This window comes from Trichomycterus rosablanca, chromosome 11 (assembly GCF_030014385.1).
Source record: "Trichomycterus rosablanca isolate fTriRos1 chromosome 11, fTriRos1.hap1, whole genome shotgun sequence".
Taxonomy (NCBI): Eukaryota; Metazoa; Chordata; class Actinopteri; order Siluriformes; family Trichomycteridae; genus Trichomycterus; species Trichomycterus rosablanca.
The window spans coordinates 39,442,281-39,458,017 of NC_085998.1; the positions used below are offsets into that span (position 1 = coordinate 39,442,281).

Consider the following 15,737-nt stretch of genomic DNA (forward strand, 5'->3'; position numbering starts at 1 on the left):
CTGAGCTTTCCGAGCCTAACTTACATCAAGCACAAGTACAGGGAGCGACTGAGGGCTCTGGACCAGGAGCTCCGTTTCTGCCTCTCATCCATCCCTGCCAGAATAGGGCGATTGTGTGCATCATCCCAGGCTCAGGTTTCCCATTAAAAGTAAGTCACGTTTACCCCTCCCTCCCTAAATGACACCTTATGGTGTGTGTGCATGTGTGTTAGCAGTCCGAGGGATGCAGAGTGTACGTTTTTTAATACATTTTAGACTGGGGTGACTTGAGATTTTGCATACTTTCAAAGGGTGCCGTGACTGAAAAAAGGTTGAGAAACACTGATTTAGATAACGAGCACGGCAGTGACTGGTCTGTGCGGTACTTACTTTTAACCTTAAAGTGTACTTATTTGTACAATAATAATGCATTTATTTTATTGTGGGTTAGATAAAAACATTACTTGTATGGTGTAAAACGTTATATAGTTTAACTTTGTGGGATTGCTTTTTAATTGTCGGATAGTTTCCATGATTGTTGCTGTTTATTTTCCGTGCGAGTTGTTTGTCGCCAACCGATTCAGTAAAGGGAGTCGACTCTCCGATTGACTCATGACGACTTTATGAACGGGTTTTATGTTTTAAAGAATTTATTAGTAAAATGGACGGTGAGCAGCTCTCAGATCCTCCCGACAACACTTCTCACCTTCACACTAACTTTAAACCTAAACCTAAACCTAAATATCTTTTCTTTTAACTATATTATTTTTCTCACAGAGCGACCGTCATCATACCATCTCAGTGTTCAAACAATCAAAATGGCGGGTCGTAACTCACTTACAAATAATACTTTTAATAAAGAAATCGAACTGATGCTGAAAGTAGCAGAAAAGTTATAGATTTATTGAGGATTACACGTGAATACACAACAGGGAACAACTTACTCATATTGCTTACAAGTTCTCTATTGATACATAAGTGTGGCTTTATTTGGGTAAATCTAGCCCTATGGCACACATATCTGGGGCCCTTTTCACATCTTATTAAGCTTAAACATTCACATATATACTATAGAATAATGAAACGTGTGGGAATTGCTTCACACGGGCCTTCATCCTCTACTGAGAAAAACTTACCAAATATTATAAAAAGAGAGAAAGGTATACTTCAATTATATTGATGAAACTACCAGAAATGCCTTTATGTTTACAATGCACTTATATTCCTACATCTTTATATTCAACTTCTCCACAAAAGACTCAGCACTGTATTGATCTACAAACACACTAATATAGTGCCGAGTCCAGACGCTGCTAGTGTAGTTGCCAATCATGGCGGTGAATGGACTTTGTGCTTCTTGTTTTCTGGTGAAGCAGTGAATGTTAAACACCCTGTTAGAGTTTCAGTTTTTGCTCATTAGTCTATAACATTATCCCAAAAGACTTGAGGATAGAAGTGTTTTACACAAAATGTGAGACTAGTGTTTTAGTTCCTAGTTGGCACTTGTTTTCACCCTGAAACTTCTCCATACACTTTTATTTTAAACTCATATTAATGATGTAATTACTTAAGTTGCCATTTTTAAGGCATGTAAGAGCTGCTTTGTTCATCTGTTTATCACATAACCAAGAGGCAATAACTGTTGATTCATGAAGGGTCTAGATGTGTTGGATAACTTTTTTTCTTTTAATAAATAAAATGATTATTTCACTAACCATTGTTGATTCTAATTTTCTCATGGTTATTCATTATTGTTCGTTTTCTTGGGCCGTCTGTGTCCTTAAATAAAGATTTTATGTGATCATATTTCTATAAAGGCTGCTGCTGCTTTGTGTACATGAATTTAAAAAGTAATTTCAGTTATTTATTGTTATATTAAGACATCTTAGAGTTTTGTAATATTTTTAAAACACCACATGTTATTAAAAATGTTATCTATTCATAAATGGGCTGAAATATGGAGAAAGTGAGCTTTCAATTCACATTATAAAACATGTATGAAAAAATTTATAACAGTAAAATGTAATATTTATTGATAGGTTCAGATCTTATATTCACATTGTAGTAATTTTCTGTAATTCAATGTGTATTAAATAAATATTTACACTGATAGCTCAGTTAAAAGCTCATTTTCCCATCAGTTGTTTTTTGGTGTTCTTCTCAGGTTTCAGGATGATTATGTAACATTTAGGAAGAAAAATACAGAACAGCAAACCAAAACTTGAGGCCAGAATAGCAAAAATCTCCACAGCGACAGTAAATTTACCAGGTGAACTGACATACGCTGGAATAAAAGTGATCCAAACTGCACAGAATATCAACATGCTGAATGTAATAAATTTAGCTTCATTAAAATTATCAGGAAGTTTTCTAGCTAAAAAAGCCAAAACAAAACACAGAAGAGCCAAAATCCCGATATAACCCAGAACAGCCCAGAAACCCACAGCTGACCCCAAGTTACATTCCAGAATGATCTTTTCTTTGTAATGCTTGAGATTTTTAAATGGGTACGGAGGAGATATTATTAACCAAAGAACACAAATAATAACCTGAATTAAAGTAAAAGCAAGAACACTGAGTCTCTGCTGTGGAGGCCCAAACCATTTCATGATGTTACTGCCCGGAAGTGTCGCTCTGAACGCCATCAACACCACTATTGTTTTACCCAGAACACAGGAGATGCAGAGGACGAAGATGATCCCGAACGCTGTGTGGCGCAGCATGCAGGACCACTCCGAGGGTCGATTGATGAAAGTAAGTGAACAGAGGAAACACAGAGTCAGAGAGAAGAGCAGCAGGAAGCTCAGCTCAGAGTTGTTGGCCTTGACTATCGGTGTATTTCTATATCTAAGGAAAATCGTTGCTATTATCAGTGTCATACATGCACCAGTTATAGAAACAGCAGTTAACAAAATTCCCATCGTTTCCTCATTAGATAAAAATTCAATTTCCTTCTTTACACATTTATCTTTGTTTGGATTTGACCAGTAATCTTGCTGGCACTGCTCACATTCAACAGAATCTGTTATGAAGGGACAAAGAAGTTACAGTTAACAGTAACAGTTACATACTCAGAACGACAATGAGACATAATTCTATACTATTCTATCAGATATATAGAATGAATACATTATATACCTGTCATGTTGCTGATTTCCCCTGCAGCACATGGAATGCAGTCAAAGCAGCAGATCGGTTTTCCTTTTTTCACAGCCTTTCTCGTTCCTGGTGGGCAACTTTCACTGCATACAGATGTTGGTACCTGTACCCAATATAACAGGGTTTTTACCCATTTATTTAAGTAAATATTATTTAAACATAACAACAGATAAAATGTAAAAGTAGCTATACTTTGTAAGAATGATATATATGAAGAAAAACCCTCTGAACTTACCTGATTGCTGTATTTTGCCCACACAATAGAGGCCATGTTTACTGTTAAACGGTCATGAATAGGAAAAGACGAATCATACAGTCCAACAGTAACAAATTCATGTTGGTGCTCTTTACTTGTTTGCCAGTTTATTATTTCATACTTTCCTGGGGGGTCACCGTTTTTATCAAAATAAACTTCTTCACCATCTTTGGTTTTGAATCGAACCTTTTTGAGTTGCTCCAGAAACTAAGAAAATAAAACAAAGATTCATTAATCATGGCTGGTTACCTGAAGTACTAAAGTTTAGAACAGTGTCTGAGCATCTTACTGTGAGAAGATCAGGTTGGTTCTTAGAGGCACAGGTTTGTTGGCAATTAAGAAGGTCATGCAGGGTATGGGCAATGGCATAAACTCCTTTATACACATTACTGAAAATGGGCATCAGGGTCATGTCAGTATAAGAGTTTTTCATCTCAGACAGTTTCTCTTCTCCTGTGCACAAAGGTAATTCTTTTGAATCGATCTGCTTTGTGTATGTACACCCAAACAAAGCTTCCCAGAATTTAGTAAAAATGGCACTGCCTACAGATTTGAGTGGTTTTATATCTAAAATAAAGTTCTGCAGACCGGTTACTGTTGCTTTGGGAATAGCCAGGCCTATGGCTCCTTGTAGCACGTTGTGTATGTCCATTCTAGCCAGTCCTGTAACAGAGATCCAGCCTTCAGTTCCGACCCACTGGTAACCAGTAATGTTGTGTTCAGCAAACGCGTCTATCAAAATCTGCAGGTCCCATTCAGCAAGAAATCCCACGATTACTCGAGAAGTGGAGCTTTTGATTGTTTTAACAATTCTCATCACTTTTTCTTGTGAGTAGGTTTTAACATATGGAAGAGAATATTCCAAACATATTCCCAACTGCTCAGCCACTTTAGTAAATGCAGCCATCCCATTGTTACCATAGTCATCATCTCTTCTTATTGCTCCAACCCAGGTCCAGTTAAAGTGCTTGACCATCTCTGCCAATGCTCTGCTCTGATGGTAATCACTGGGAATAGTGCGCAGAAATGAGGGATATTTGCTCTTGTCACTGAGACACTCACAGGTAGAATAGTGACTGATCTAAAATTGGATTGACACACATTAGAATTAAAATTCACACATGATTTTTACAATATTACACATTAAACCACAGTCATGAAACACATTTTTACACGTAAATAACATAGTTGTGTTGTCATGTTCATAAAAACCTACAAAAAATCTTACTAAAGGCATACTGAAGGGTCCGATACTCTTTGCTATAGCCATGGATATTGATGACACCGATTCTCCAATTATGGCTTGAACCTTTGCTGACTTTGTACATGGCTCATCTAAAACTGATTTCTTATTCCCGTTAATCAATGCCATTGCTGCTTTAACACCCAGTGCTGTAGAAGTACAGGTGTCATAGATCTCGTAGCCCAGTGAGACTCCAGGCAGCAAAGACGAGCTGTTGTTGATCTCCTCAATTGCAAAGATCAAGGACTGTGAATATTGGAAAGCTCTGAAATTTAGACTGGTCAGAAATATACAAAAGCATTATTTTAGAAGTAATAATGATAATACACGTAATTGACACATTTTTAAATGCAATTTCTTTTACTTATGCTGCTTACCTCGTGCAGTTTATTGAAGGTGGTACAATAGTATAGGTCATGTCTGTGATCTCCCAGCCACCATGGAAGGGAAAAATTGCTCCCACCATGATATCCCCATCCATCCACAGCTGTGGGTACACAGGTTCTCCCAGCAAGCTGCAAATAGTCTCATTAGCTTCAGAAAAATTTATAATGGCTATTATCACATGCAAAAGAGTGAAGACAGACTCCATCTACCTACAGCACGCTAAAGTGTAGGTTATTATCAAGAGCATGTACTAAGACCTGTCTGATGTGGTATTGTGGTATTTATACCTTTAGATATGCTCATTCTCTATGGCAAATTTACACTCGAGGGCTTTTGTCAGTGGAGGTGTGACTTTTACATCTGCAAAAATAGACTTTGATATTTACCATGTTTTACTGTTCACTGAGTAGAACACAATAAAGTGCAGTAATGTTTTCTAACAATGTTTTTATCATCAAATTTATTTTGTTGACTTTTTACAAACATCTATAATGTATTCTGTATTTTCACATATTTGTTCAGGGTCTTTATAACCCACCTGTTTGCTGTTATAAGAAAACATTCTAAATCTACGTGGCGTCTGAACGTGCAGATTTTCATTTGAGGTTTTAAAACTAGACAATATAAATATCCAAATTATGCTTTTTAAATAAAGCAAATCCTATTTTACTAACAACGTAAGTTATTATAGATCTTATTTAAGACATTGGCTTACTGCCTTTAATGGATTTACTTTGGTGATACTAACCACAACCACAGATTTTTTCGTCAGACCTTAAAATCCAATGAATTAAGAAAAAGAAATGCTATTTATTTCTGATAGTTCTACTGTGCCATGTTCTGCTTGACGCTGCCAACCCAGCTACAACTGAACCCTCTCAGGTCACACTTCAGTGACCCAGACACCAGATAGGCCAAATACAACACAGTGATACCAAAGAAAAGATGCAGGGAGAGAAGCTGGCATTATTACTTGCAAAAATGCAAAAAAGGAGAAGAAACCCCTACACTTCAGCAGTACTTCAGTAACTGGTACTGTGAAGAACCAGCCATGGTGACACTGGCTGACTGGAAGGCCTCATTATCCCGCATTATTACATTATTAAGCCGGTGAGCGTTATGGAGAGCACAGCATTAAAGAGTTGTTTGATACGAAGCGATTCAGTAAAGAGAGTTGACTCTTCAATAGTTTCTGAGGATTTTATGAACATGTTTTTATGTTATATATATTTTATTAGGTAAATGGAACGTCATCAGCACTCGGATCCCCCGACAATATATTTCATGTTAACAATAAAAACTTTTTACACAGAACGAGCTTCATTATACCGGTTCAGTCTTCATGCAATTAGAGATTCGGCACAATGAACCGAGTCCAGGTGCTGCGAGTTTAGATAACGAGCACGGCAGTGACTGGTCTGTGCGGTACTTACTTTTAACCTTAAAGTGTACTTATTTGTACAATAATAATGCATTTCTTTTATTGTGGGTGAGATAAAAACATTACTTGTATGGTGTAAAACGTTATATAGTTTAACTTTGTGGGATTGCCTTTTAATTGTCGGATAGTTTCCATGATTGTTGCTTTTTATTTTCTGTGTGAGTTGTTTGTCGCCAACCGATTCAGTAAAGGGAGTCGACTCTCCAATTGACTCATGACGACTTTACGAACGGGTTTTATGTTTTAAAGAATTTATTAGTAAAATGGACGGTGAGCAGCTCTCAGATCCTCCCGACAACACTTCTCACCTTCACACTAACTTTAAACCTAAACCTAAATATCTTTTCTTTTAACTATATTATTTTTCTCACAGAGCGACCGTCATCATACCATCTCAGTGTTCAAACAATCAAAATGGCGGGTCGTAACTCACTTACAAATAATACTTTTAATAAAGAAATCGAACTGATGCTGAAAGTAGCAGAAAAGTTATAGATTTATTGAGGATTACACGTGAATACACAACAGGGAACAACTTACTCATATTGCTTACAAGTTCGCTATTTATACATAAGTGTGGGCTTTATTTGGGTAAATCTAGCCCTATGGCACACATATCCTTACCAAAAAAAAGTATACTTAAAGTTTATTTTCTTAAGTAAACTTAAGTAAAGTTGAAGTATATTTCCCAAGTATACTTTATGTAGAAAGTATACTAATATCAATGTACTAATAGTGTACTGGTAAGTTTACTAATTCAATACTTCTTGGGACTAAATTGGCCCACTTTTTAGTTTATAAAAGTATACTTTAGGTGAAAGAGTAGTACATTTTGAGTGCACAACTAGTTTATATCCAAGTTTTATTTTGTACTACAACTATACTAAAAGTATACTTACATGTATACTGTTAGTTTACTCGTTATATACTTCTATTATACTTTTTAGTTCATGAAAGTACACTGTTAAGTATTACTGTATACTTAAAAGTGTACTCTCATAAACTAAAAAGTGGGATAGAAGTATATAACGAGTAAACGAACAGTATACAAATAAGCTTACTTTTGAACTTAACATAATAATTAGTTTACTACTTATATATGTTTTTAAGTATACAACTGTTTCAATTTAGTTTCCATTTTTTACACTAATATACCTTTAACTGTACTTTAAGTAGACTTACCAGAGGATTACATACATAAAAATAAACAAGACATACTCATGATTAAGAACATATTTCTTTATAAATTTAAATTTAACAAATAAATATAACAAATAACACTGGATGGCAAAATATGCCAAAATAAGAACATATCTCAAATTAACACCAGTTTGGGACAAGACAGAAACACAGTCTTGCAGCCTTTCTGGCTGCCCATAAGCAGGTTTTTGCCCTGTTAAATGGTCATCCAGAGGCAGAGGAACCACAAATCCAACCAAAAAGTGTTCAACAAAATGGAAAGAATGTTCTTTTCACACGGTCTTCTTTGCAGTGACTTGCTTTGTATAGCTTTCGTTGTTGCATTTTTTTCTTATGATGCGTCTCACTTCTTGGATGCTGATGTCAGGAAACTTTGACAGGGCATGGCCTGGGACACAGAAACAAAACCAAAAAACATTACTTTCTATCACCCTACGATCAACATCCTGAGTTAACATAATAAAACAGTCAAAGCAGCATGTCTCTACACGCAATGTGAAATTCAGTTTCATCAGGCAAGTATCTGAACACTAATGCAATTGGCAAAATTACTACGTTTACCTACAAATAACTGAAAATGTCCTTTAAATGTTTTCCTTCACATAAATTAAAGTTCATTTTTAGGTTCTTTTTTTCCCTTTTGTTTGCAGCAATAATGTTTTTTGCCACATTCACAAATATAAACTGATGATCGCAGATTACACTTTTAAGAGAGATTTAACTCAACATTGAATCAGTAATTTAACTAAATCATGGTAACTTCCAAAATGAAACATTCCAGTCATTTTGTTAAAAACTATACAAACGTGTAGAAATTTATTTTAGAATAAAATTTAATTTTATTTAAATGCAGTTACCTATTATAGCATCAAGTTTTGTGTTATCAAGTTGTGGCTTTGATTCCACGTCTTTGTGTGCCCCTGATTGTCTCCCTGTCAAGCTTGAATGAGATAGTGTTTCCCTGCCATAGACAAGCACAGCAAGGTCCCCGATGTAGACTGACGGATTCGTAGTCCGCAGAGAGTTAAGCTTTCGTCTAGGGACTTTGACATCAGAGCCTGGCAAAAGAAAGACCTGCAGAACAATTGAGTGATCAGTTAGTTTGCAATTGGTCATACATCGTTGTTACACACCAAAGTAATGATAAAATAACAACATATTCTCTGAGAAATCTATGCAGTATGTAAACCCAGCTGCCACTTTATTAGGTACACCTCCTTGTACCTCATTGTCCATTTTATCAGCAGTAGTGACCATATAGGACCACTTTGTAGTTCTACAATTACAGACTGTAGTTCATCTGTTTCTCTGTATACTGTTAGACCCTTTCACCCTTCATGGTTCTTCAGTGGCCAGGACCCCCACAAAGCAATAGGGGGTGCAAAATGCTACTGTGCCACGCAGGGGACAACCTGATGAAGACACTACACTCTGGGTACGTACCATATCATCAGACACTGCTGGAGTAGAAACGCATCCAGAAACTGGTGAGTTTAAAGATGTTGTGGGTGTTGACCAGGTGGATGCAGGAGTTGAGGGTTGAAATGCAAGTTTTTCAGTTACTTCTTTTAAATTTGTAACTACCACAGGAAGCTCTGTTAAGAAAATGAACATATAAATCATTATAAGACAATGGTGAAAGTTTAATTTCCAAACATCAGGATATTCACTTTAAAAAAAGAAATATCCATTCAAAAGCTAAGGCGAGTGAGAACAGTTGGATTTTTTATTTTTTTAGATTTTTGTGAAGCTTAGTGGGACCTCTATGAACCCTGAAGATAATGTCTTGAAGTTAAGTGTTGATGGACAGAAGGACCAACCGAAACTGCCATTCTTAGCAGGTAGCCAAGATGACAGGTAGACAGTAATCAGGACCAAATGGAAAAATATATTTCATTATCTTTAATATGAGTGTACTGCTCCTTTACAAGTTTGATGTTGATTTATTTTGCTACATTGTGATGTTGCATACAAATGGGGTACTGGTTTAATTTAATTACTTCAAATTAAAAATATCACCTCTCAAGGCATCTAGTATCTCTTTAGGGTTGCCTTCTTTCAGCCTCTTGTTCTCCCTTTTAAGCTCATTTATTTTCTGCTGCGCCTTACTCCAGTTCCTAGGCAGCAAGTCTTCATCTGATGAGTCCTCTTTTTCTGTAGATGACTACACCAAAAGAAAATCATCATCATTTTCACTAGTGTATAATTATAAAGTCATTAGGGAGTGTTGTGTTTAGAATGAGCCTTTAAGTATATATAGTGATGGGATGCAATGCTGTATTGTATGCATAAGATCTATTCTACAGACATTCAGCTCTCTGGCTTTAAATAGGTTTGGATCCAATAATAGGAACGGCTCATCTTCCAACAATGTAGCACCATTACATTATTACAGTAACATTATCAGTATATTTTTGAATAAAATAAATAAATGGCGTGACGTTGTGCATCACGTGACATTGGTAAGATGCCGGGTATAGTATGTCTGAAGTTCAGTGTATACTGAACATTCACATTTCTAAAAGATCCTACTGCTTTAACGGTCCAGCAGTGTGTACTGTACTAAATCGGGGTGACAACCGTTACACCCCTATTACACACTGCTCCTTTAAACACATAATTTAAACTCCAAACTGTGTAAATACTTAAATAATTTACCTCTAAAGATGCTTGCTTTGCCATCAACTCCTTCTTCAGGTCTTCAATTATTTGGTCTGCTGCCTCTTTTGAAGTACTGGATGCCTTTTTGCTCTTTTGCTGTAAAAAAAAAAAACATTTAAAGTTTTTCAATAGCAGGGGTGTGCAAATCTGCAGCCTCGATAGCAGCTCATCTTTTAGTTCAGTTCAAATCTCTCTTCATCACATCAGCATCACGTCTAACATCTACTCTGATGTTCTGTTTGTATCTTTCTCTCCTGATATCTCCTCACCTCCATCTCCTCCACTCTGTTCTTCACTTACTGCCTGTCTGGGTTTAAACGTTGTTGGATTGACATAAGGGAAAAGATGGCATTTAATTCTACTATTCCTTAACTGTATGAATGTAATTACCTGTTTTACTGGTCTTTCATTCACCTCTTCTACATCCCTCATCCACCTGCTGTTTGGCTTGGTCTTCCTCTTGAGTGACTGGTTCCAGATGTCCACACCCTTTATGAATTCCTCTCTCTTGTGGCAAAAGTCACTGTAGTTGTCTGTGTGAAAAAGTTTTGTGTACACTGAGCAAAATAAAATGCCAAATCGGTCATCAAACTATGTGTGATCTCTGCACTCTCCCTAACATACTCATTGGTGGCAACATAACACACTACACTTCCCTGCAAACACAGTTATGATGTGACAAAGTAACAATCTATTGTTTAATGCCAACAATGTTGAAATGCAATTTCTCAGAAAGTTCTCTTGGTACGTATGACGAATTCTAGAAGGTTATGACAGCGTACTGACAGCATTACCACTGCGTTCTCTGTGTAACAACGCAGTGGTAATGCTGTCAGTACGCTGTCATAACCTTCTAGAATTCGTCATACGTACCATTGTATCTGCATGGAACTCTAAATTGCCAGTAAGTTGTCATAATACCAAATGATATTGTGACAACCTAGTTCAGACAATATAAAAAAGCACCACCTTTTGACAAAATTGTAGCAACATTCGTTTCGTGCACTGGTCAATTTTGAGACTTAGGATTGTTTTGCTTCTATAACATGGATTCTTTCAGACTATGTGAAAGAAAACGTCTAAAGCACACATTTAAGTGTTTATTTTACTACACTTTATCTACTTTGTCTTCTCTCATACACTGAGTCAGAAATCTCTACTTTAGTAGCACTTACACACAACATAACTTTCCAGTTTTATTCTTATTTTTACTGTGAAGGTTTTTAAAGAAAGCTTTGCTCAGGGTGAAACTCTTAAACTAGCATACCTCACCCAGGACTATGTGACACTACATTAGTGACCTCCACATAGAAAACTGGTTAGTAAATATGAATTTGCTGTCCTTACAAATAATAAAACGTCAATTGGCCAACATTAACGCACTATGTTGGATATGTAACGTATATTATGAAGATACGTCTGATAATGTTTAACTTGGACGAGCGTTTCTAAAAGTCTGTTTCTCACAGTCTATACTTGACCGGAATTTTCAAACATTATGGCGCCAAAAGTCTCTGTAAAGGCTGAGTAATATGGAAGCCAAACGTAGCAAAAGTGATGCGTTTTAAAACTAAAACATAATGTCGACGTAGCCAAATTCAAACAGAGAACTTAGAAAGTTACTTACCACTGAGCATTAACACCTTAGCAGGAAAAAAGGCTGGACCATCTTTCTTTTTCTTGCCTTTGTCCCACTTTACATTTATCCATCCATCTTCATCATCTAGTCTGGGGCACTGTGTGATCATTTCCGAAGATGTACATTGCTGGTCTTCAGTAGTCATCCAGTCAATTTTCCCAACTTCCACGGACTTGTCCTTGAAGTAGTATATGGCAAATGCCATTGTGACGCAGAATAACTTCGTGTGTGCCAACCGCCGAAGATTCTCCCTCCATGCTCAACCGTCTAATTGCGCGCGAACAGGTCAAATGACCTTGATCTCGCGAGATGTGCGGGACTGCGACGAAAATAATTGTGGGAAGCATGAAAAACGCGCGAGATTCTCTCTACATCGCTAGCTGCTGTGTAACAGAGGCGAGAAAATGGCGAAACGTTCAGGACGGTACAAACGATACTTGGAGAACGATACAGAAATAATCCCAAGGCGAACCAAGTTCAGATGGAATGCAAAAGTAAGTAACATTTATTATTGATATACAGACATTAAAATACTACACACATGACTTTAGACAGACATAATAAATTTAAATTTGTTATTTATGACGTGCTGCACAGCATAAGTTATAATTACCATTATTTCTTATTATTTAATCAGTAATATTAACCTTGGGGAAAGAAATTACTATCTTTTTTCCCTAACATTCTGTCTTTCCTTGTCTACAAGTAGAACTACAATGAAAATGGTCCAAGAAATACTGGAGGTGACAGTAACACTTCCAACAGTGAAAATGAAAAAATGGGCAATGAGCACTTCGAGAAGGACATTCAAGAGGTATTAACACGATTATTCCCTACAGTATTATTGTAATATCGATACTAAGGTGTTCAGTCAGACATATTGTGATACTTAATTTTGTCCATATTGTCCATTCCTCATGCAGAGCATCTCTTTTTACAGCAGTAGTAATGTTCTTCATACTGTACTACACAATTTGTTTATATGACTTCCACTTTATATGTCTTTGAGTTGTCAAATAAACTTTTACCTTCTGTTTGTACTTCACATAAATTGTGTCTGTCACCCATTAGTGATTAACAAACACTGCCCAGTTCTATTATCTATTATTTGTGGTACAAGAAAAGTCTGCTATTTTTTAATTTACTTTTCACGTTTTCCCTTGTTAGCCTTTAGACATTGAGGATGACGGAGTAAACACAGAAGATGATATGGTTAATGCATCCAGCTGTGAAGTGGACAATGAAAACTCCACAACTAGCCTTATGGGTACTGACATTCAAGAGGTACAGTACATACATAATTGCAGTTTTGTCTAATGGCATTGTTATTTCTTTTCATCCAACTCATTGCTCCAACAACAAATCTTAAAATATGCTGATATCACTTGTAGTTAGTGGATTGCTGTGATAGTTGGTGAAAGCATTTATCCCCCTTACAGAAAGATTCCACTTTATTATGGCCAAATGACAAACTCCATTCTCCGTTCATTCCACTTATTTCCTCCCAACATGCACCAAGCCAGTGGCAGCAGAGGGCCTACACAAATTCAACGATATTCTGCCATTCATTCAGTTATTTATTCTTTTTCCCTTGTTAATCTTTAGAACAACATTGAAGATGACATGAGCAATGCATCCAACAGTGAAGATGATGATGGTGCAGTGGACAATGAAAACTCCTCCACAAGTAGCCTGTTTGGTGCTGACATTCAAGAGGTACATAAATAATTATACATCACACAGTTTTTTACCTTTTCGATATTTATATTGATATTCTTTTAAGTCATATCTTTTTCTTAACCTATAGTATGAGGAAGACCTGTCAGATTCTGAAGGAAGTATGCTTCATGCTACCAGGAGTGAAGCTGGAAATGATGGGGACAGTGAAAACATGATGGAGGACAATACTGGTGGAGGAAGCACCTCAGAATTTTCAGTGGTAAATGGTTTAATGACAAAGTGTTAGTAGTTAAGTTTAATAACTCATGTAAAGAAGATCATTTTGAAAATGAGTGCAATGTAGACAATATAAAATAGCTATGGGCTGACTGTAGCAGCTGTTTTTGTCCTGACATGATGCTTTATTTTTAAGTTGTGTGAGGTGGAGTTGAGGAAGCAGGTAGTAGTGCAAGGCATTCTGAATATCAGACTATTTCAAAATAGAGACAAAATAAAACCGATACAGATCACTACTCCTTCTATTGGGTTTGTAGCTTTTTATAATATGATGAAATTAACATTAATTTTGTGATAGCCTAGGGTAAGCATTTCTAGAAAATTACATTTAATAAAAAAAAAGAAAACATGCTGGACTGATATTCCTGCTTCGTTCTGTAGCTGCTCACATTTTTACATCTTTTGTCTCCCTCTCTTTCTCTCTAGGACAACGAAGATAGAGCTGATGCTGGTGACAAGCCCTTGTATCCTGGGGCACGTCTTTCTAAAGGAGAAAGTATATTGATGCTGATGTCCTATTTGTTACGACATAATTTAACCGGTGAAGCATTTACTCACTTACTGGAAATGTTTAACATAATGTTTCCAGGTCTTATCCCATCTTCACATTACCTTTTCCACAAAGAATTTGTTAGGAGTCGGTCCGTCCCCTTGGTGGACACCAGGGGGGGCCGATCCGCGTCTCACTCAGCTGACTCCGGTGCTTGCACGGACAGAAGCCGTTTGACTCCCTCTGCGCCCACCAGGGGGAGCCAAGCGCGTGAGACTCCTCTCATTGCCACCCGAGGGCGGGCTCGTGGTAGTTCTACTAGGGGGAGCAGAACTACAAAGCCCAAGCCGCCCTCGCGCAATCAGCAGCAACGGGGAACACCTGGCTGAGCAGGTACTTAAGGGAACGCTTAGCCAGGCATCCCCGTCACACCCTTTCTTTTGTGCTCTCTTGCACGGTTCGTTAGGGATACTGGTAACGCGAGGCCTCATAGAGGGTTCGCGGTAGACCTACGGTCGAGGTAATCAAAGTGACTCAGGGACAGGTCAGGACCGGTGTGACTACTTTGCATTTCACTAATTAAACTTGGGAATTTGCCCTTTAAGTCTCTTCCCTTTTCCTGTGCTCGTTGTGTCGCTTAACGTTCCTCGCTGTGCTTTCTCTGCATGGTCGCTAGACAGACCAAGCTCAGTTCGTCCCGCCCATGAGCTCGGGGTTTTCCGTACTCATCGGTGGTGTTCACGAGCGTATCGCCTCTCACTCGGGTGTGGGCGTAACGCGTTAGAATTCTCTCATTAATCCACTTTTGGTTAAGACGGGTTTATATTTTAGCCTGCTTCTTTCATAATTACCCCTTTGTTTGATATCGCCTTTAAATAGTCAGAGATAGAAAGAATTAATCTCTTTATTTACAAAAAAAAGCGATCCTTTGTTTGCCCTTCATATTGCTCACCAGCGCCGTATTTGTTAGTGGCGCTGTGGCGCATCCGGTTAAGTCACCGCGTGTTAGTATAGGACGGCGTCGGTTCGAATCACACCGAGGCGCGTTACAAATGCGCATCACGATTCGGCTTTTTGTCGTGTTTGGTGTAGCGAACCGGGCTCTTTAGCCCCTTTCTTTTATATCTCGTACTTAGTTGGGCTCGTCACTTCAGAGTAGTGAAACTTTTGTTATCTTCTCCTTTTCAGTTGGCTTGGGCTCGCCCAGCCCCTTTCCGTTCCGCGGTTTCAATTTTTGTCTTGAAGGGGTTCTCTGAGTTCTGCTTCGGATCGACTCTGCCCCCTCAGGGCGACACACACCCCGCGATTGAGTCCACCCATCAGTAA

General features: G+C 37.7%; 2 protein-coding genes across 2 annotated transcripts; one reads left to right on the plus strand and one right to left on the minus strand.

Annotated features, from left to right (window-relative positions):
- Positions 1-2,105: 2,105 nt before the first annotated feature.
- Positions 2,106-5,229, minus strand: LOC134323420 (extracellular calcium-sensing receptor-like). Its single transcript, XM_063004947.1, has 6 exons — positions 5,015-5,229; positions 4,623-4,914; positions 3,684-4,475; positions 3,374-3,601; positions 3,118-3,241; positions 2,106-3,001 (listed from the first exon to the last, which is right to left on the minus strand). Exons 1-6 carry the CDS (start codon positions 5,227-5,229, stop codon positions 2,106-2,108), a joined length of 2,547 nt encoding a protein of 848 aa, XP_062861017.1.
- A 7,140-nt stretch (positions 5,230-12,369) lies between these two features.
- On the plus strand, positions 12,370-14,800 carry LOC134322968 (uncharacterized). The gene is made up of 6 exons (XM_063004372.1): positions 12,370-12,459; positions 12,675-12,779; positions 13,133-13,249; positions 13,571-13,681; positions 13,773-13,904; positions 14,348-14,800. Exons 1-6 carry the CDS (start codon positions 12,370-12,372, stop codon positions 14,798-14,800), a joined length of 1,008 nt encoding a protein of 335 aa, XP_062860442.1.
- Positions 14,801-15,737: the final 937 nt, after the last annotated feature.

What these genes read in the sequence shown, in the direction of transcription:
- LOC134323420 (XM_063004947.1), bottom strand. Translation starts at nt 5,229, where the DNA reads ATGGAGTCTGTCTTCACTCTTTTGCATGTGATAATAGCCATTATAAAT. An exon ending in GACCCTTCAGTATGCCTTTA is followed by an intron (nt 4,476 to 4,622) that starts GTAAGATTTTTT and finishes ATCCAATTTTAG; the next exon opens with ATCAGTCACTATTCTACCTG. An exon ending in GGGCAAAATACAGCAATCAG is followed by an intron (nt 3,242 to 3,373) that starts GTAAGTTCAGAG and finishes TATTGGGTACAG; the next exon opens with GTACCAACATCTGTATGCAG.
- LOC134322968 (XM_063004372.1), top strand. Translation starts at nt 12,370, where the DNA reads ATGGCGAAACGTTCAGGACGGTACAAACGATACTTGGAGAACGATACA. An exon ending in AGTTCAGATGGAATGCAAAA is followed by an intron (nt 12,460 to 12,674) that starts GTAAGTAACATT and finishes GTCTACAAGTAG; the next exon opens with AACTACAATGAAAATGGTCC. An exon ending in TCGAGAAGGACATTCAAGAG is followed by an intron (nt 12,780 to 13,132) that starts GTATTAACACGA and finishes TTCCCTTGTTAG; the next exon opens with CCTTTAGACATTGAGGATGA.